The sequence below is a fragment of the Entelurus aequoreus genome, linkage group LG03 (genome assembly GCF_033978785.1).
Source record: "Entelurus aequoreus isolate RoL-2023_Sb linkage group LG03, RoL_Eaeq_v1.1, whole genome shotgun sequence".
NCBI lineage: Eukaryota > Metazoa > Chordata > Actinopteri > Syngnathiformes > Syngnathidae > Entelurus > Entelurus aequoreus.
The window spans coordinates 20742599-20765844 of NC_084733.1; the positions used below are offsets into that span (position 1 = coordinate 20742599).

General features: G+C 39.6%; 1 protein-coding gene across 1 annotated transcript in view; it reads left to right on the forward strand.

Annotated features, from left to right (window-relative positions):
- The first annotated feature begins 2456 nt into the window (after positions 1 to 2456).
- The window catches only part of spred1 (sprouty related EVH1 domain containing 1), an 85390-nt gene continuing 64600 nt past the window's right edge, over positions 2457 to 23246 (forward strand). The window contains exon 1 of the mRNA XM_062041440.1: positions 2457 to 3221. Within this exon, the coding sequence (XP_061897424.1) occupies positions 3190 to 3221 (32 nt within the window). The 5' untranslated portion in view covers positions 2457 to 3189. The remainder of the gene's footprint in view (positions 3222 to 23246) is intronic.

The following is a 23246-nucleotide window of genomic DNA, read 5'->3' on the forward strand; positions in this document are numbered from 1 at the left end:
AGAAACTTCATTTGCGAAGCGTGCAAGGGACTACTTTGCACCAACTCCGAAAAGAAACTCTCTTTAACGTTCCATTTATCACTCAAGCGGTGTGTTATCTATCCGAACGTGCATTTGTTATAAAAAATCACTTGAATCGGTGCGTTTAGTGCGGTTTAAATCCAACGTTTCTTATCCACGCCGCGGAAGGATCTAATTCTCTCCACCTTTAAATATTCAAACACAGTGTAACTGTTCAAACTTTGTGTAATGTGGCCACAAATATTAATTATACTTGTTAAAGGAAACCGCTGTCTTGTTTTGAATGAATATTTAGGCCTTCTATGCTACTGTATTTTAATGTCGGTCATTATGGTGGTTGTTGGAGAGCCAAGTGTTTTCTGAGGTGGTATTGGTGAAAAAAATCTGTGAACCACTGATCTATAGCAGTGGTCCCCAACCTTTTTTTCCACCAGGGACCGGTTTAATGTATGCATTAACAGAAATACTTTATTAATCCCTGAGGGGAAATTTAAAAAATATTTTCACGGACCGGCTTTCTACGTGTGGCAGATAAAAGAAGCAAAAAATGAGCATGAAAAATGAGCCTTTGGCTACAATCTGGCACATTAACATGTTACATGTCCATTAATGTGCATTGTCCCGTGTACTATAACACATTAGTTGTAATATACATCTAGAAACAAGCTTATTGGTGTGTTTAGTGGGACAGGCGAAAGTTAAGTCTGAAAAAAATGCGGTAGTTTATACATTAATTATTGTTTCTGTGCGGCCTGTTATGAAATGCATCACGAACCGGTACCGGTGATTGGGGACCACTGATCTATAGAATTCATAGACCCTATTCCGATTCTAATCCAGGTCCAATTTCCTAGTATATATTCAGGCTAAAATTAACTCAAAATAATACCACATTCTAATTCATGCCAGAGGACCAAAAACATCGGTATTACAATTACTGAAAAGTGTCCCAAGTAAAATGTATCGGTATTGGCGATACTGTTGCTGGTATTGAGTCGATATCGAAATGTGCAGTATCGCCCACCTATCACAGCATGATTGAAAAGAAACTTCATTTGGGAAGCGTGCAAGCGGACTACTTTACACCAACTCCGGAAAGAAACTCTCTTCTGCATTCCAATGTATCGCTCAAGCGGTGTGTTATTTATCCGAACGTGCATTCGTTGTAAAAAAAATCACTTGAATCGGTGCGTTTAGTGCGGTTTAAATCCAACGTTTCTTATCCACGCCGCGGAAGGATCTAATTCTCTCCACCTTTAAATATTGAAACATGGTGTAACTGTTCAAACTTTGTGTAATGTGGCCACAAATATTAATTATACTTGTTGAATGAAACCGCTGTCTTGTTTTGAATGAATATTTAGGCGTTCTATGCTACTGTATTTTAATGTCGGTCATTATGGTGGTTGTTGGAGAGCCAAGTGTTTTCTGAGGTGGTATTGGTGAAAAAAATCTGTAAACCACTGATCTATAGCAGTGGTCCCCAACCTTTTTTTTCCACCAGGGACCGGTTTAATGTATGCATTAACAGAAATACTTTATTAATCCCTGAGGGGAAATTTAAAAAATATTTTCACGGACCGGCTTTCTACGTGTGGCAGATAAAAGAAGCAAAAAAATGAGCATGAAAAATGAGTCTTTGGCTACAATCTGGCACATTAACATGTTACATGTCCAATAATGTGCATTGTCCCGTGTACTATAACACATTAGTTGTAATATACAGGTACATCTAGAAACAAGCTTATTGGTGTGTTTAGTGGGACAGGCGTAAGTTAAGTCTGAAAAAAATGCGGTAGTTTATACATTAATTATTGTTTCTGTGCGGCCTGTTATGAAATGCATCACGAACCGGTACCGGTGATTGGGGACCACTCATCTATAGCATTCATAGACCCTATTCCGATTCTAATCCAGGTCCAATTTCCTAGTATATATTCAGGCTAAAATTAACTAAAAATAATACCACATTCTAATTCATGCCAGAGGACCAAAAACATCGGTATTACAATTACTGAAAAGTGTCCCAAGTAAAATGTATCGGTATTGGCGATACTGTTGCTGGTATTGGGTCGATATCGAAATGTGCAGTATCGCCCACCTATCACAGCATGATTGAAAGGAAACTTCATTTGGGAAGCGTGCAAGCGGACTACTTTACACCAACTCCGGAAAGAAACTCTCTTCTGCGTTCCAATGTATCGCTCAAGCGGTGTGTTATTTATCCGAACGTGCATTCGTTGTAAAAAAATCACTTGAATCGGTGCGTTTAGTGCGGTTTAAATCCAACGTTTCTTATCCACGCCGCGGAAGGATCTAATTCTCTCCAGCGAGGGGTCGACACATCCGCCCAGTTTTCCGATGCCCCCCGCCCCCCTTACTCCCTCCCCTCCCTCTCCCTCCTCTCTCCCCTCCCCTTGCTGAAAATGGAGTTCGATTAAAGCAGATGTCCGCTAACTTCTGAGTTACTAAAACGGGCTGGGTTTTTTTTTTTTTAATTTTCAAAAACATCCCTCGGTGAACATTTTGTGGATTAGGAACAAGCGTGGCTTCGCCCCCCCCTCCCTTCCTTCCTCGTTTCTTCCCTCCCTCCATTTTTCCTATCGCGGACATTACTCGGACACGTTGGCGGAGCAAGGCTGGCTTTTTTTTTCTTTCCTCCCTTTTAACAACAAGGAGGCTTCTTCTTCAAGTGTCGTCCCGGGCGCCGGACATCAACTTGGCGAATGGATGCTCGGCACCCCGACGCGAATAAGCTGGCAAACGTTACGGGTTTTAATATTTTCTGCGTTTTTTGAGGATATAACACGTCTTCCCCCCCTCCTCTCCCCGCCCGCATCAACCGCCTTGGGGGTTGTGGTTGTTGAAGAAGATGGCTAATTTTATGTCGGATTTGACTTCCAGGGAGGAGAAATTGTCATTCCTCCTAGCGATCGGCGGCTAAAGAAAGCTAGCTGCCACTTCTTTTTTTCCCCCTCTCCCCACCACTATTCTTTTATTGTCTTTCTGAGAAAAAAAGGAACAAAAAACACCCCCGTCACAGATGATAATAAACTAAACTAAAGACGGCTTGGTTACACATGTGAAGGAGAACATGGTGAATTTTGTGCTCTTTTGCAATGCGCCGTCGATGCTATTGCTAGGACTCGGATCTCCGTAAGGAAGAAAATGAGTGAAGATTCAACAAATCCAAACAACGAGTGAGTACTGACGCCGAAATAACATCACATTTTTGACGTAAACACGCACCGAAATGTGCCATTACGGCCCTGCGATGCTTGCATTAAAATGACTATAAACATGTGTTTTTTTTGTCAATGAAAATCCTTTATTATAACACCAGGCCCGCCTGACTCATTTTCTAGCATATGTGTGCTTTACCGACACCAAATCCATCGTTATACGTGTATTAGACGTTAATAATAACACGGAGGTGTTGGCAGTCTTGTGTGGATTTCCGAATAACACGGATCGGTTGCGTTGTTATGGTTTAGAAAATGCCACTAAGTGCGTTTTTCGTTAATGAAAAGCCTCGACAAGGCGGAAGATGGCATTTTTTTCCGTCAATCGCCCTCATTTACATATCACAATCTCCATTCATAAAAAAAAAAAGACTGTGCCGTGCAACAAAAGCACCGATTAAACGTGTCAGAAATATATTTAATCGCAGACATATCTGTTTATTTAAAAAAAATCGTATTGGTTAGAACGGGGTGGCGTTTATTGTTTTACACGGCTGATCCCTTGTGTGCGCTTGTTGACAGTCAGTGAGAAATATCTGCTTCGGGAGGTGCTGCTGGTCACATGATCCCCTCCATTCATAAAGTACCTGGCAGGCCCATTCACATAGCACTGTACACTGTTTCGCATTGCAGCCACGGTCACACAATGATCACATTTCCTTTCCTGTGCATGTTGGGGCCACTTCTAACACCGCCTATTAGGCGGATGGGTGTTTTTTAATGCGCTCCAATGTGTCTTTGATAATGTGTTTTGTCACAGAGGAAGTCATGTGCCCCCCTCCCTTCTCCTTTTTTGTTGCCATTTTACACTGTCCTGCTTTTAAAAAATGTGTGAATAGGTTTATTTTTCTAGAATAGTAACATAGATGTGTATTTGTGCAAAACAAAATAGTGAATATTTCAGGTGATTTACCTTTGTTCCGCTCGTTTACTGTCTCCTTTATTTCACATTTATCCAACAAAGTCTGAGGCCCCGTTTATCCAGGGTAAATCCCACCTAACCTTATCCTTGTCCACACACACACAATGGTCGTTTAAGACCCCATCTCCCTCTCCGTCAGCCGGCGCAACGCGACCTAATACGCATGCGCGGAAAATGCGCACGTCATAGTCACCTCCAGTGTTGCTTTGTGTGCAACTTCTTAAATTTAACCTATCAGAACAATATCCAGTGTTGTGGTATTTCAATTACCGTATTTTTCGGAGTATAAGTCGCTCCGGAGTATAAGTCGCACCAGCCGAAAATGCATGATAAAGAAGGAAAAAAGCATATATAAGTCACATTTTTTGGGGACATTTATTTGATAAAACCCAACACCAAGACTAGACATTTGAAAGGCAATTTAAAATAAATAAAGAATTGCGAACAACAGGCTGAATAAGTGTACGTTATATGACGCATAAATAACCAACTGTGAACGTGCCTGGTATGTTAACGTAACATATTATGGGAAGAGTCATTCAAATAACTATAACATATAGAACATGCTATACGTTTACCAAATAATCTGTCACTCCTAATCGCTAAATCCCATGAAATCGTATACGTCTAGTCTCTTACGTGAATGAGCTAAATAATATTATTTGATATTTTACGGTAATGTGTTAATAATTTCACACATAAGTGGCTCCTGAGTGTAAGTTGCACCCCCGGCCAAACTATGAAAAAAACTGCGACTTATAGTCCGAAAAATACGGTAACTGGAATCCAGTGTGCTGTGGGGCCATATTGCAGTGAATCACACCTGAGCCATCATAAATTAATCACATCTTTATTGGACACGAAAGTACACAATGTGACAAAAAATATTTGACAACAATCAATCTAGGGATCTAAATATCTGTTCAGGACACTCCTCACTCTTTTGCCTTCGCCTTCGTTGTCCATTCGTTTTGGGTGACTTTATATACTCAGGACCTAGACGTTGAGTCCGCGACACACATGGCGGACAATAACCAATACAGTCTGCTTTGCCAGTCCAAAAGCATTCGCCGTTTTCCATAGTCTTCCCTCGACGAGCAGGTAATACAAAATACACGCTACCTTTTTTATCACATCCACGGTAGCCCGCATTCTCGTTGACTCTCCTTCAAAAAATGGACAAAGTTTTTCCTTAAGCTGACCTGGACATTGGAAAGTTCTCTTGCTGTCTGAAGTGTTGTATCTGAAATAGCTGCAATCGCTTTCTCTTAAGGTATTCATGTGTGATTTCCACAAGCGTCTGTACGTGTAGAAGAATGAGAAACACGGGCATGTCTGGATGACTCGCCACCATATTTCCAGTGGTTAGCTCCGAGTTACGAAACTGCTTTATTATGAAGCTGGCTGTGGCGCGTTCTTTCTGACGTCACTTCCTCTCCGAATTCAGTTTGTAAACGATCGATGAGTCCATACAAAGCTAAGAGCCGGAGATTCAAGAAATACACGGCGCACTTACCCGTGTAAAAATTTGTCCGAGGAGGGGAACTTTAAATAAATGATAAATGGGTTATACTTGTATAGCGCTTTTCTACCTTCAAGGTACTCAAAGCGCTTTGACAGTATTTCCACATTTACCCATTCACACACACATTTACACACTGATGGCGGGAGCTGCCATGCAAGGCGCTAACCAGCAGCCATCAGAGGCAAAGGGTGAAGTGTCTTGCCCAAGGACACAACGGACGTGACTAGGAAGGTAGAAGGTGGGAATTGAACCCCAGTAACCAGCAACACTCCGATTGCTGGCACAGCCACTCTATCAACTTCGCCACGCCGTCCCATAAACGCTGGTTTAGTGTGGCTGAAACAGGGTTTAGGCTAAATAATTATTCGTTTAAGAGGTTATCCCGCTTAGTGTAGACATAGCCTGAGTAGTAAGAAGCTGAGGTCGCCGCTTCTAAATGGTAAATGTGTTGTACTTGTATAGCGCTTTTGTACCTTTTTAAGGAACTCAAAGCGCTTTGACACTATTTCCACATTCACCCATTCACACACTGATGGCGGGAGCTGCCATGCACGGTGCTAACCAGGCCCATCAGGAGCAAGGGTGAAGTGTCTTGCTCAAGGACACAACAGACGTGACTAGGATGGTAGAAGGTGGGGATTGAACCAGTAACCCTCAGATTTCTGGCACGGCCACTCTCCCAAGTTCGCCACGCTGTCCCCTAAGCCTGGCTGAATACTTAATATTCCTCTGTAAAAATAAGTTTAAAAGAGTCCGTCCACTTCTCGTAGCTCTGCGTACCAATTAGTGTTGTCCTGATACCAAAATGTATTTCGATACTTTTCCATACTTTTCTAAATTAAAGGGGACCACAAAAAATGGCATTATTGGCTTTTAACAAAAAATCTTACGGTACATTATACATATGTTTCTTATTGCAATTTTGTCCTTAAATAAAATAGTGAACATACAAGACAACTTGTCTTTTAGTAGTAAGTAAGCCGACAAAGGCTCCTATGTACCGTATTTCACAGTTTTTTTCATAGTTTGGCCGGGGGTGCGACTTATACTCAGGAGCGACTTATGTGTGAAATTGTTAACACATTACTGTAAAATATCAAATAATATTATTTAGCTCATTCACGTAAGAGACTAGACGTATAAGATTTCATGGGATTTAGCGATTAGGAGTGACAGATTGTTTGGTAAACGTATAGCATGTTCTATATGTTATAGTTATTTGAATGACTCTTACCATAATATGTTCCGTTAACATACCAGGCACGTTCTCAGTTGGTTATTTAAGCCTCATATAACGTACACTTATTCAGCCTGTTGTTCACTATTCTTTATTTATTTTAAATTACCTTTCAAATGTCTATTCTTGGTGTTGGGTTTTATCAAATAAATTTCCCCAAAAAATGCGACTTATACTCCAGTGCGACTTATATATGTTTTTTTCCTTCTTTATTACGCATTTTCGGCCGGTGCGACTTATACTCCGGAGCGATTTATACTCCGAAAAATGCGGTATGCAGTAACATATCGTGTCATTTTCCATGTCAAAATTATTAAGGACAAGTGGTAGAAAATGAATTAATAATCTACATGTTCATTTTCTGTTAATATCTGCTTATTTTCTCTTTTAATATGTTCTGTCTACACTTCTGTTAAAATGTAATAATCTCTTATTGTTCTGTTTTTTGGATGCTTTACATTAGTTTTGGATGATACCACAAATTTGGGTATCAATCCGATACCAAGTAGTTACAGGATCATACACTGGTCATATTCAAAGTCCTCATGTGTCCAGTGACGTATTTCCTGAGTTTATAAACATAATATAAATTAAAAAAAACAAAAAAAGATTTTGTGATGCTAAAAAATATTGATGTAATCATAGTAGTATCGACTAGATCCACTCCTGTACTTGGTATCATTACAGTGGATGTTAGGTGTGGATCCACCAATGGCGTTTGTTTACATTGTGACGTGGGTGAGCTACGGTGTGTAGTGAAACATGTTTAGCTATTCCTCGTCCTGCAGAGATGATACTTGTAAGAAACTTACTTTATTTATCGCCATTTTAATTTTCCTTAGGTAACTCTCCTGAAGGAATCAATAAAGTACTATCTATGGAGGCGAGGATTAGTGATTTAGAAGTAGCTAAAACACTGCCGACTGCGGCTGAACTTTAGCCGCTAGCTAGCAAGCCATGTCTTAAAGCACCTCTTATCGAGGGCGTTACAGTGTTATACCTTAATCTTTATCGTTAGTTTTTAAGGCAAAATGCGTCCGTTCTCCCTTTTCTGTCTACACACTGTGTCTGCTTGTAACTACTCTGTGATTGTGCGCTGGCGTACATGCTCGTCTGCTCGTAAACCAGCAATGTCATGACGTGACGACGACGGAGGGCCGACGGTGGTGGGTGACCGGTACTTTTTAGAGGCTTTTTATATATGTACCAAATACTATACCAATACCAGTATACCGTACAACTCTAGTACCAATAAAAACGTTTGTAAAAAATAATAAACAACCTTAAACTGCATTTAGCACACAAATGCCGCACAAAAGTACCTTTCTTTTTTAAAATTTTCGTTATCAAGTTGTTGTAATAGAAATACACAAGAACTAAGAAAGGAACAAGTCTTTCTCACATACTCTGCAATGGCGGTCGTGTGTTTGAAAAATAAGTGTTAGGAACTCCTCCAACTGTGTTTAACCAATCAACAACACAGCCTGCTCCTCAAAAGTACCAGGGACTTTTGAAAGTTATACCTCGCTGGCAGGAACCAAAAATATTTCCTGAAAAACTAAATCTACCTTGGTAGTTTTTGGTAGATACACAGTGGGAATTCTATTTTCCCGGGTAGATGGGAAAGTTATTGAAAAAGTCCCTGCGGTGGAAAAGGGCCTTTTGCGTTATTTCCAGTTGTATTATTTTCTCCACTATTATTTATTTATCTGGTAATTTACTGTTTACAACATTTTTCTCTCTGTTGTAACATGTTTCTAGTTACATTTCGGTTAAATTGTAATAATAAGCACATATTTTTCTGTTGTTTGGATACTTTATATCAGTTTTGGGTGATGCTACATATTTGGGTATTGATCCAATGCTGTTGCTCATACATTAACATTTAAAGGTTGTTGAATGATTCAGTGTTTGATCACAATATACTCAGACAAAAACACAAGATGGGGGTGTCACAAAATTACTTAAGTACTTAATTTATTTCCTACCATTGGCTCTGATTTGAATAGTTTTGTTTATGCCCTTTAAGCCCCCCTGTGTCCATGGACCTATTGACTGAGTTTGGAAACAATAAAACAAACGACAGAAGATTTTGTGAGAGCAAAAAGTATCGCCCATATACTGACGCCAGTGTTTCCCATAAACTGCCAAGATACCTGTGGCGGTGGGGGCGTGGCTATGGGCGTGGTCACCATGACATCATCGAGTAATTTGCATAATTTTCTACAATGATATGATTTTCTCTAAAAAGGGTAAAAAAATGTATACTTACTTATTAATAATAACAGTTTTGTTTTAAACGTCCATCCATCCATCCATCCATCCATTTTACAATATAATTACAACACTTTATGTACATATTTATATACAGATTTGAACAATAAGTTATTCACTGAAATATATTTATTAATTGTGGTTCTTACAAAAAATATATCTTATAAAATATAAAAGCTAAAATGTCTCATAAAGCTTGCCCCTTTAATTAGTGCATACTAAATAATTTAACTTTAGCCTACTACTACAACCATATTATTTACCAGCAACATAAAGTGAAACAGAGGCAGAGGTGTCCTGCCACAGTCAGTAACAAATAAACAGAAAACAGTAGTGGTGGTAGATAGACACAGAGCTCCATCAAACATCTGATCCACTGGACAAAGAGCTCCAAAAATCTTGAACTTTAGACTGCCATCAGTTTTACTCCCTACACTTAACCATGTGTTTCCTACTGCCTGCAGACTTTGCACCCTTTGTTATATACACATGTTGTGTTTCTAATATAAATACATTTAATAAAGTCATATACAAATAAGGCAACAAGAGAAGTATCCTACACTTCTCTTTTGTAAAGTAAATCTGAACAGCCGATATGGGCATCTACATCAACTATATGATTTGCCTGAGAAGCTGGAGAGGACAAAAAAAAAAAAAAAGTTTTTATTTGTGGCGGGCCGCCACAAATAAATGAATGTGTGGGAAACACTGGACGCTCTACTTGATATCGTTACTGTTGATATTTGTATCAATTTGCCCACCTCTGTTTACATTCAACAGCTGTAGCTTTGCGGTTAGCATATCCCTAACGGTGTGTGGTGGAGCATATTTAGCTCTTCCTTGTCCTGCAAGCATGATACTAGCAAGAAACAGAGTTTATTTGCCCCAATGCAGGCAAAAAATGCTGACTTCAGAGTGGCTTTGCACTGAGACGTTAGCCGTGTTGATGACATGTTCGTTTGCTTCCTTGTCGCTGTCAAAATTGCTGGACACAGCTAGAAAGTGTCGTCAACAAGCATTATCACGATATAACGATAATATTAAAAGCTCTATCGTCAGGCAAATTTACATAGTATATTGTCTATATCACGCAACCCTAGTACAGAGGCGTACTGATTTCCCATATGCAACACATGGAGACATGGGACAGGCAGGCCATCTTTTACGCAAACAGTGCTTGTCTTCATCATGGCAATTTCCTTAGAACAAACCCTTATATATTATTAAATATTTGTTTTTCAAAGAATAATGTTTTATTTGAGAATGTTATTTATTGTAGAATTACCTGTTTCCAGTTTTCAGTTTTTAAAGTTTCCTTTGGAAGTTCTTTACGTCTGTCAATACTGAAGCTCAGCAAAGCTTGCATTAGTTTATGTTATTACACATAATAAACCAAACTGTGACTTTAAAACTGAGATTCATACCAAACTGTGATCAGGGCGTATTGTTTACACTGCTAGTTTTGGTACAGTAATTACTGTGTGCGTACCACTTGTTCAGACGGTGGACAGCCCACCCTTGCGAATGCTTTTACTTCAGATTTCTGATTGTTTGCAATAAAAGTGGCAATTAGTTCTCTCTCTCTTTAATGTTAATCAGCCACGAAAAGACCAAATGCAAGATGGTCATTCCCCGAGTGTCCATGCACTAAATTAGTCCAATTTCTCAAATAGTTCGGCTCGAAATAAGCCTCCTACAGCCAATGGAAACACCTTAATCCGATTTTGTTCAGTTTTTAAAAAATCGGACTAACACACCTGGATTATGCGATTGGAAACCGAATCTCTCGATGTATCGCGCATGCGCCAGTCTCAACGCATGGGATCCAACCCGGAAGCAGATACCATTCAATGAAAACATAGCAATAATTGTAATGAAGAGAATACTTTTTATTTGCTTCACTAACTAAAAGAGCAGAACATTTTGAAATCGATGGTTGTAAAAAAAGAAACAGATTTATTTAAGAAGGTAGCTAAGGAAATGTAAAAAGGCGGCTAAATTTGGACTCCTGAACGAAATACAAATGAGATGAAAGATAATGAAGCAGGTGTCAAAGGCGAATAATAAACCATACACAAACCTCTTCACGCTGCATTTCTGCACTCCAAACTGATTAACAATAACTCTGTATTCCACACAACTGGCAAGATACTCCAGAACAATAGCAACCCTCATCTGGATCAGTATTAGTCTGGGCACAAGTGGTCTTTTCCTTCGGACTTAAAACTCCTACCATCAATCCACATAGCTTTTTGAATGTACTCTGAGATTTAAAAAGTTTTGTTTCAATGATTCTTTGTCCGAAAATTCCTTCGCAAAAACCGCCGGTCTTTCTTTGCTTCGGACCTGCTTCTGCCTCTATACATTTTTGGTAGTAGCGTCATGTTCGTAGCAGAATCCTAGATCATTTCTTAATTCTGTCTGCTATTTCACATTAGCATGGCAATTAGAGACATAATATTTGTAATCTGTGACAATATTACAGCGGATATCCTTTAAAACAATTTGTATGGATCCGCAGATGGCTAGTGTGACGTCATAGGTCAACCGGAAAAGGAATTAATTTTTTCGTGCTAAAATTAAATAAGTGCCCCCCAGTGAATGGGAGGAACATGGCGTATAACCAGTTGCATAAGAGTGTGCATGAACGCTTGGACTTCACACATAGGTGTGAAAATACAAAAAAAACGAACTATTTGAGAAATCAGACTAATTTAGTGCATGTAATAGTAGTGATTGAAAAGCACCCTTAGCATTTCGGAAGAAAATTGGATCACAATGGCATCTGAAAAGATGGTATAGTGTCTACACAGAAAGATCAACCAAGCTTGATGGTGTGCTTGAACTAGGCGAATCGTACTGTACCCCATCCCACTTCACACAAAGAGTCCCGTACATTTGGTTCACATGAGTTCTCTGATCCAAAGTTTTGAACAATTCCTCTCATTTGCTAGGATTGAATGATGTGGGCCACAGCACGGCATGATTGCATGTCATATAGTGACTCTAATGCAGTGGTTCTTAACCTTGTTGGAGGTACCGAACCCCACCAGTTTCATATGCGCATTCACCGAACCCTTCTTTAGTGAAAAAAAAAACATATATTTTTTTTTTCAAATTCATGATAAAGTTACTGTATTTTTGGACTATAAGTCGCAGTTTTTTTCATAGTTTGGCCTGGGGTGCGACTTATACTCAGGAGCGACTTATGTGTGAAATTATTAACACATTACCATAAAATATCAAATAATATTATTTAGCTCATTCACGTAAGAGACTAGACGTATAAGATTTCATCGGATTTAGCGATTAGGAGTGACAGATTGTTTGGTAAACGTATAGCATGTTTTATATGTTATAGTTATTTGAATGACTCTTACCATAATATGTTACGTTAACATACCAGGCACGTTCTCAGTTGGTTATTTATGCGTCATATAACGTACACTTATTCAGCCTGTTGTTCACTATTCTTTATTTATTTTAAATTGCCTTTCAAATGTCTATTCTTGGTGTTGGGTTTTATCAAATAAATTTCCCCAAAAACTGCGACTTGTACTCCAGTGCGACTTATATATGTTTTTTCCCTTCTTTATTATGCATTTTCGGCCGGTGCGACTTATACTCCGAAAAATACGGTATATGTTTTTTTACTGGTGCACAAAATGAACCGTGCATGAACATCACCTTGTTCAAAGAACAAAACCAACACAGTGCATGAACTCATGACAAATTACACACCTGCAAATCAGATGGAAAATTAGAGGGAACATTGTTTGGGGGTATCCACAATACGCCGATAGGGAAAAGTTTTTATTTGCATGATGAGTCGGGTGTGTTTTGACCTCCGCCGAACCCCTAAGGCCGACTCACCGAACCCCAAGGGTTCGATCGAACCCAGGTTAAGAACCACTGTTCTAATGCATTAATCGGCTCATTTCATAACAGAAATAAATAGAATACTCAAAATAATCCAAATGCATTGCACGCTCACTAACCCGACTACGTTTCTGTGCGCCCTGAAGTTGTGCAATCTCTCACAATACATTCTAGGTGCACCTTTCGAAAGAGAAATACTCAAAATTAGACCGGAAATAATCTGGAAAATTGCAGTAATACAGCAGCATAAAAGTGATGTCGGAACATTTTTCACCTTTAAATGTAATTTACTTGGCTCCCCAACACGTTTTGTCTCATGTCCATGACAAATGTGCAACAATTTCATGTATTTAAATCTTATTTAACTATATTATAGGAGTAATTTACTGCATTAACCTGATTAAAAGACATATTTATTTTCCCATAGACAAAGGACTGAGAAAGACAGGTTGTGTCGAGGTCTGAAAAAGACAGGTTGTGTTGAGGTTTTTACACGCAAACCAACAAGCCATTGCAGCACAACTGTTGTCGCTTATTCAGGCTTCTGATCGTCCAAAATGTGCAGGATATCTGATTCATGAGTTTTTATGTGGACAGAGATTTATTTTTACACACCATTGGTGCAGAATTAGATTCATTTAAAAAAAACTATGCCTTATTCTCATTGGTTGTATGCATGGTGTCGTCCACATGAGCACATGTCTTCTTTTGTTTTTAATCCGATGTTTTCCAGCCACAAAACCACGCATTGAGAAATAGTTACAGGCTAGATGATGTGCCGGGTTTGATCCTCTCTGCATGGTGGCGGCAGCTAAGATGGCGAAGCGATCCAGGAATTGTTGCTAGGATTCCACCACCTGTCTTGCTTGCCTTGCTGTATGATTCATAGAAACGCAGAGGGAGTGCAATACTTAGGATTGCTGCAGCTATATCCACTTCTTTTGTTGTTGTGTGTTTTTTGGATAGGGTTTTGTTACATAAGCCCTGATTTGATTTTTGTTTGTCCTCAAAAACAATGTTAAAAGACGGTGTCGTGGGTTTGCTTGTATAGGAGTTGCTATGCACTCCCTGCACTTTTTAGTAACTCTGTGCTCTTTTGCATCTAAAAATTTGTTTTTTTTAGCTACATAATACTTACCTAGTCTAGCTGATGAGAAAACCGATGGAAGTAAAGACCAACCTTGAATGCTTCTTTTCCACTGTCGAGTGCCTACATAGCTCTCTTAACCTTTACAACTTTTCATTGGCAAAAGCAGATAGAAACTGGTACAATTGCACTGATAGCATATGGGTGGCATAAACCACTGCTGGTCGCTCATTGGTCGAGCAGATTCACCACTTTATTGTAATATTTGAGGATATGCAGCTAGAAATGACACAAACGAACTTGCACAATAAGGTAAGCTATCTGCAGCGCTTTGTTTTCTCTTGACTGCCTCTTTTGTCTGTTTGCGTGATTTGCTCCGAATAATGGATTATTCGGTTTCCTGCTGTACTAGTTCAAAACCAACCACTGCCAAACAACCGCTTAGAGATGATACCATGCGGTAGGGTAGTTGTATTATGTACGCTTTGAACCTAGAAAACGACAATACGATACAGGCAGTATAACATTAGTATAATAGACACAAATACGGGCAACAATGGGAAATATAATTCACACTATCTTGCAGATGCAGGAAAATATAGATCAACAGAATTGCTTGGATTCTTGTTTCTTGATTGATTATTGCGACTCGTTGCGTGGCAGAGTTTGTCTAAATGGCTCATGGAGGAACAAGAACTCAGATAAAATAAAGCCCTATAAGCAGTGTCAATAAGACATCTATTTATGTTAGGGTTGTAACGATATGAAAATTTCCTATCAGAGGTGTTGCAACTAAAATTACCACGGTTATTATTACAGCAGTATTGTTTAATGTGCTGAAAAAGTACTTTTACACACACTGAAATCCTTAGATGTTTTCAAAAAACTAAAATAAATCGACCCAGTGTTCGAAAACCCACTATTTTTCATGTTTTGTGCTTCTTATGCTTCACAGCGGTCCTTGAACGCACCGTAAAAACACCTCCTCGTCATATTCCTCCGAGTATATATCGATCACTTAGTACTGAGAGAGCACAGCTTGTAGGTTCAATGTGCACAACTGAATAGCTTAGTTGCTCAGACAGCAGTGTGTTTACATAAGTTTATATTAGGGTATGGGAAAAAGACACAAATGTCTTTTGTATTCGTGTTAGCCTTTAAGCTAGCGCCAGTCAGTCTGTGAGTTTATCAGAGTGCATTTATCAATGCCGGTTTTTAGATCATTTCAATTTAAAACGGTAATGCTAACATGTTGGGAGTTTTACCGTGGTTGTCATTAAAACCATTATTTGTTACATTCCTAATTTATATGTATTCATTTAGCAATTGGCTCTGTAAAATACAAGAATAATTTAAAAGCATTCCCATTTCGAGTAACTGTAATGATAGCAGGATTAACACACAGCAAACCAGTTTCTTATTTCTCAACAAATACCCTACGTTTTACAATCTACAGTATTTTTTGTTTTAAAAGAAAGAGGTGATTGTGACTTTTGCAGACAGGGATAGGGAAATCAGGACTGTTATGAAAGCATGTGCATGTATCTTCACTGATGTTTATCGAGCATTTTTTTCTCTTTAACTCTTTTCTCAAAGAAGAACTTTGAGCACTCTCTTGTTCTGCTGGGCATTAATGTTTTATGCACATTGGACTAAAATGACACCATTAAAGTCGAGTTTTTCCCTTTAGAATTACAACAACGAGTTTGACATGTGTTGTAAAGGTAATTAGAAATCAAGCTGGTGGATTGCTGTCATCCCCGGCCTATAAAGTGTTCCTCCATTGTTCACGAAAGTAAGGGTCATTTGGCCTGGCAGTGAAATGATCTTGTATACAAGGGTACGGCCTTGCATTGTGTGAGGATTCCTGCTGTGCCTCGCTATTGTCTGCTGCCGGTCAGGTGATTCCCTGACGATCCCTCTCAACTGTGTCCTCTTCCTATCTGTGTGATTGATTTGACAGCTCAGCGTTTTTTATCTGCCATGTTGTGATCTTATCACCTGAGGGCTGTTTTGAACTCCCATTCCTGTGGCAGAGCTTTCTCAAACGCATTCCTCTTAAACAGCCCTCATCAAGTCATGAAACGACAAAGGGAGACAGCTACTTCAGCTGTTAGGGCCTCGTGCTTTATGGCCTGGGTAATTGCTGATATCCTGTGGCCCTTATGTTAAGCTAAATAATTTCCTGGACTATTTTATAGATAGTATTTCTGGGGCTATCGACTGGATGTGACCTTGAGCACGTACCTTTTTATTGGCTAATCTAAGCTAGACACATCTTCCCTATTCGCAAAGTCTGCTGAGTTGAACACATGCTTGGTTTTGCTTCTGCAACTTTTAGGGAAGTGCTGCTTGTGACTACAGTGGTTTACAGAAACCAATGGCACGTTATTTGTTCAAGTGTCAAACTGCGCAGAGGAGATCATCATGTGTAGCTGGGTGTCCATTCAGCAGTTTGCCCATCTTGGTTTGTTACAATTTTAACACCTTTAGCCATTACTGCAGTGTGGCTAAATAGAAAAAAACAGAGGGATAATTACAATGTATTTGGTTTTAGCAACAAAAGACTGCGATTAGATGCTACGCTTTGCACGGTGTATCCAAAACAATGCAAACATTCGCTAGAATGAATAAATAACTGCTACATTTCCAACATTCCCATTTTAAATTTGGCACATTTGGTACACATGCTTCCTTGCGTTTTTTGCACATATATGTTAAGTCTAAAAAAGATTTGGAAATATGTCAATGAGTTAAAAGCATTAATGGCTATGGACCACCGCTAATAAGAAGTTTTGTTGTTTTGTTTTCTCAACCAGAAAAGCTGTATGTCAAATTTAATGATGATTCACTGATATTTTATAAATATTGTGGCAGACTTTGGTTCGTAAAAAGCTTTTTTAGGACTTGACCTTAACTTGTGTGAACAAAATTGAGCCAATCTGATTTATTTATTAAGGGACTGGGCCTATTACACTTTGTAATACATGGGCCTCCATTTGGTGAAGTTTCTTAAGTAAAACATGTTTGTAGAATGTGTTAAACTGGACTGGTGTGAGAAATTACAATTTTTTGGGGGGACTCAGTGCGGAACTTGCTTTATGACTTGCTTTAAGACCTTCACTCCTGGATCCTCTTATTATAATCATGAAATGTATTAACGTAGTTTGCCTGTATTACCCCCTGCTGATGATTGTTGTCCTGTCCAAAGACGGTATTTGAGGGAAGAAACCAGCATAGCAGATTACATCAATTCAAATTCAGTAGCCGTCTACATCTGATAAGCTAACTGATTATTATTTGACGTCATCCTTTTTTAAGGTTTACAAAGATGTGAACTGATTATGGAGAAAGTTTCCTGACGTTCCTTTGCCGTCACACAGTATTTATGAACCAGTGCCTGCGTGTTCTAGAAGCTGTCCTCTTGGTTGTTTGGGTGATTAATGGCGACGGTCCTCCGAGTAACCAGACGGCTTGGCCTGCCTGTGACGGAGACAGGACAACCGAGGGAACAGACCTCGTTCCATTCTCATGCTTTAGAAATGTGTCTGGATCTTGGTGCATTGTGAAGGCTGCGCCATTTTGCATTTCCTATGAGTTTTTTAAGAGCCTGCGTTAAGCGGTTTATTTGTCAGCACCTGAGTTGAGGGCAGATTTTAGAACTATACCTTTTTTATATAAAACATTTTGGCGTGTTTCCTCCCCTGTTTTCTCCTTGGGCAGTGATATCCATTGACTATATCTCAGGGCCTGTGAGAAAAGTGATTTGAGCAATAAATGTCTCGAATTGTGTATAGTGTTTGCAGTTGTGCCGCATGTGTGACCGTGAAGGCTGCGCCTTGTTGTGAAATCTTGGCTGCAGCTGGCCTGAGATGGTTCTTTCCTGTGAGGCCGCAGACATAAAAGGGCACAGATGTAAATCCTAAACCTTGTGTCTTTGATGGAATTCCCAAAGCCTTTTCAGAAAAGGAAGGGGATTTCTGTGCATGTCACAAATGTATTTTGCTGGTGTACAGTATGTGTTTTCTTGAGAGATCTGATCCTAAATCATTTCATTTTATACAGTAACTCAATAAACGAGTAATTTCCTTGACACATTGAATATTGGACGCCTGCAAGCTCATACTTTTTAACTTGAATTTTCCCTGGTTAAGTCGCCATCTATACTTTGGATCTGACTTACACTACCGTTCAAAAGTTTGGGGTCACCCAAACAATTTTGTGGAATAGCCTTCATTTCTAAGAACAAGAATAGACTGTCGAGTTTCAGATGAAAGTTATCTTTTTCTGGCCATTTTGAGTGTTTAATTGACCCCACAAATGTGATGCTCCAGAAACTCAATCTGCTCAAAGGAAGGTCAGTTTTGTAGCTTCTGTAACGAGCTAAACTGTTTTCAGATGTGTGAACATGGTTGCACAAGGGTTTTCTAATCATCAATTAGCCTTCTGAGCCAATGAGCAAACACATTGTACCATTAGAACACTGGAGTGATAGTTTCTGGAAATGGGCCTCTATACACCTATGTAGATATTACACCAAAAACCAGATATTTGCAGCTAGAATAGTCATTTACCACATTAGCAATGTATAGAGTGTATTTCTTTAAAGTTAAGACTAGTTTAAAGTTATCTTCATTGAAAAGTACAGTGCTTTTCCTTCAAAAATAAGGACATTTCAATGTGACCCCAAACTTTTGAACGGTAGTTTAGGTAGGAAATAACCCGGTCCTAAAATAATTTTAAACAACAAACGCTCTACTCCGTTGAAACTATGCCTTAACGTAGCGGTTACAGTGTCAAGTGTCCCCCATTTATGTGGTATATACTGTAACACAGGGGTGGGCAAACTACAGCCCGGGAGTCACATCCGGCCCATTGATCTTTTTAATCTGGCCCGCCAAATATTAAAACAAAATTAGGTAAATATGTGTTTTGAGAATTGCCACAACAAACTAGACATCAACGCATTAGCAAAAATCAAGAACACTGCTCCCACTAAAGAGAATGTAAGTGTTAATAACCCTGTAATATCATGTTTGTGTTTCTGATATGATATTGTTGAAAATAGATGTTTAGCCCATGTTTGGGAGGTCTACTCTGAGTTCCTACACATATGATATGCTTTGAAATGCAGCATGTTTTCGCCCGGTACATCTTTCAAATTTCAAAAGCCAATGTGGCACCTGAGCCAAAACATTTGCCCACCCCTGCTCTAACAGGACTCATCATTGTTTGCATTTTACCTCCAAAGTAGTGCTGTTTGTACATAATCTCATGGTTTTTTTTTGTCCGAGCTTTTTCCAAATTCCTGTCAGAAAAACTTCATTGATTAGTTTCTGACTCCTGAAGTTCTGGTGATAGTGATGCTGCAGGACGTAAGAGGCCTGATACAGTAGTTTGTTGATTCACGAATATCACGGTTGGCGTTTTCTTTGTCCAGCTTCCTTCTTCCCACTGTTGTAGTTAAAAGTTAGACAAACGTTTCTTGGAGACTTACTTTTATATCAAAACACACCAGTGACGCTGTAACAGTCAAAACTTATGCTTTGTCTTGTCGTATCATTAGGTAATCTAATTTTCTTATTTGAATAGCACTAAATAGTAAATAAATTAGGGGTGTAAAGATTTGTTTGAACAACGATTAGATTTTTGTAGTTACCGATACGATTCAAGGACGATCTAATTTTATTAGAACAATGTGATCCGAAACAATTCAGTGTGTTGACATCAAATAATTTCGGTAACTTTTAGCAAATAAATAATTTAAGCAGTTTGACTGTGAAATAAATACTGCATACTGGACACTGCAGATGACGTTTCCTATATTCCTGTTATTTCTTGTAAGGGAATTAGGTATAAATGAATTATGTATACCAAGCAAGTAAACAACAATTAACAGCCAATGCATTCACATCTTTTTTGACTAAGGTTGAATTAACCAAAGGAAACCTTTTCCACTCTCATTTTTAATATTTAAGCATATTTCAATAAAAGTACAATAACCAACATTTAAAGAGTAGATTGACCTGCTAAGTAAAATTCCCGACCCAACCACACAGTATCTATTCTCCACCATGGTGTCGCCGAATGTTCTTGTGGGGCAGCGTCCCAGGTGTGCGGCGCATTTATGCCCCCTCATCCCTGTTAATGGTGTTTGCCCCTTGCTTACTAATTTTCATAGCCTCCTTCATCCATCTCTTGTATTTATTTTTTCTGATGAAATAGTTTTTTCCTGGTTGTTAGTTGTCGTCGTTTAATGTTGTGTTCCGGAAGTTGGAACGTTGTGTAACTTGCTTCACGTCACTTCCGTTTTGTTGGTGGCTTAAAGTTATGTTGTGGCTTTATATTATTGTGTTGTGTCGTTTGTATTTGTTGTGACTCTTGCAACGGTGTTGTAGCTGAAAGTTTTTGTGTCTTGTAGTGTTTGCGTTTATCAACCACCGTAGCTACCCGCCATTTTTGTCTTGATGATATCACAGACGGGCAAATAGACTAAATGTTTAACGTCCTTATTATTCAAAGTGCTTAATAAACTTCATATAAATTTGCTGTTCTTAAATCCAATCTTTTTTTTCTAGTATCTATTAAATCAATCAATTCCCCTTTAAAACGATTTTGGATTGCTACCTATCTTATAGGCAAACTTGCTGAACACAGATCAATATATTTGAAATTTATGAATATCAGTCGATCAATCGTTACACCCCTAAAAATATGTTGATGATCCAGGAATACATGGTTTTGTTGGAATTATCACAAAGTATAGATATTAAAATCAGTTTTACAAATGCAATGTTTTCTAAGGAACGTTTTACAGTTTGTACTGGGTTACTAACAACAAGACAAAGAATCAGAACTATGACTTTCCTTAATGTGTCTGTCACTTAGCATGTTTCTGCTTAGGACATAGTATTAGACACATCTATGTCGTATTTGTGAGCGCTGTTTGACACATGAGTGCAGGCCAAACCTTTCTGTTTACATTTCTGCCACCAATTAGACAGGAGAGCAATCTCATGATGTTTGCTGTTACAAATTTTGGATCACTTGGATTTTCTTAGCATGTGTCCTGCCTGCTAACATGGCCTCCATACGTGATTATTAAAACCTAATATGTTACCGTATTTGTCTGTATTTTGTCAAAAGATGCAGGTAGAATTCAGCGACATTGTATACTGCAGGGTTGTTGTTCTTTCCTGAGTCAGTCAGTAGCTTAGCCGAATGTTCTTGTGAGGCAGATGACTCACCAGCAGCCTGAGCTGTTGCAAGGAGATACTGCAAAAAATGTCTCTTTCACTTCTCCTTCTATAGGCAAAGTATTGGCTTTCACCGCAGCTAATAAAGCAGGCGTGTGAACGCGAGTTGTTGTCGTGGGCGTCGTCCGAATTTACGATTGGCCTTTATTAATGGAAAACATAAAGCACCCCCAGTGAGTGTCTCTGTTCCTGGCCCTCGTGTCATAATTTGCTCAGCATCCATGTTGGGTCGTTGTCATTTGTTTAGCAGTGCCCTTCAAGTTTTCCGCTTATTCTAAGCGTTTGAACCGTGGCTAATTGGCTAGCTGGTTTGTGGCGTTCACATGTGTCGCCCTGCTGGAAACTCCATGCTTAGTTGGGAAATTTGCTCAGATGTTTTTTTCGAAACATTAAGCAAGCCTAGCATTTAACATTTTTAGCCTCTCTACACTTTACTCGTTAAGGATAAGCTACACAATCGGATTTGAGATAAGTAGCTTGTGTTTATTTTGTCAATGATATTTTAATGATTTTCTACAAGCCAAATCTGTCTAGTGGAGCTTGACAATCTTTCTTTTTTTTGATAGTGAAGAGAGATTTGTGGGAGATGGAAAAAATTAGTCAAAGGGGGAGACTTTTTCTCCCCTTTTCTGATGTTAATGAAAGGAGGAATGGTTTTCCAGCTTTTAGCTTGCAGAGTGTGTCTCTCCCCTGCAGCATGCTCCACTGCTTGGACATTGTGGGAGTACAAAACTCCAGTCCCGGGATCCAATAACGTGAAATTTCAGCAGAGAAGCAGCCATTGTGTAGTGAGAGGCAGGCGGGGAAGTTTTTTTCTTTTTTTTTTTGGTAGAAGGGGGAGACAGAGCAGAGCGAAGGGAGGGCAACTTGGCTGGCTCCCAGGACTCAGGCCACATCCTTTCTCTCTCCTCTCATTCGTCACTCCTTCTCTTCCTTCTTCTTCTCTCCGTGTCCTTCTTTCAGTGCGTCCCTCTTGCCATCCAATCCCACCCCCCGCACTCCCACCCACCTCCACCACTCATCATCGGGGTAGGAAGCCAAAGGCCGAGACACAAGCAAGAGCACGATGGCATACTGGAGCCTAGTGAGCCATGGGTCCAGAGCAGTAGACAAACGGCCACTTTGTCCACTAAGGAAATGGTTGTCCCAGGTTCCCCCTTCTCCACCACACACTAGAGCGACCGGCCTCAAGGCCCACGCCTGCCTGGTCTGCACGTGCTTTCCTCCATCACGCCTTCTCTCCACCACAACGTCCTACTTTGTGTTTCTCCTCCTACTCTAAATCTGTTCAGTTCTTTTCAAACTCTCTTAAACAAAACCTGAAATTGTCGCAAACATTCCCTTATTGTGGAAGACGCCCTGTTTTTAGTGGCACTGAATGTCTGCGCACATCCTTTTTATTGTGAATTTTAAAAAAGGCCCTATTCAGATGCAGTAGGGAGCTGTTGACTGTCACCTTGGTCTCCACCCTGTTCCCATCCGCCTCCTCCCCCACAGTCCTCCATTACATTCTCACCCCTCCCTCTGTTTTTCTCTCCTGCTTTTGGTCGGAAATGAAGTCAGTCATCCAGCAGAATAACTTGGAATAATTTGAAATGGGGGGGGGGCTCTTTTCTCTCAATCCGCCCCCCTCCCCTTTCACTGCGGCTCACAGGCACAAGCCAGCTGATGTGCTTCCGCTCTCGATTGTGTGTCCAGTGGACTGTGTGCTCCCAGCAAGGGGTGTGGAGGACAGCCTTTGTCTGCAACATCCCAGGCTAAAATTCCCTGTGTGTGTGCGTGTGTGTTCGTCTCAGGCACCTT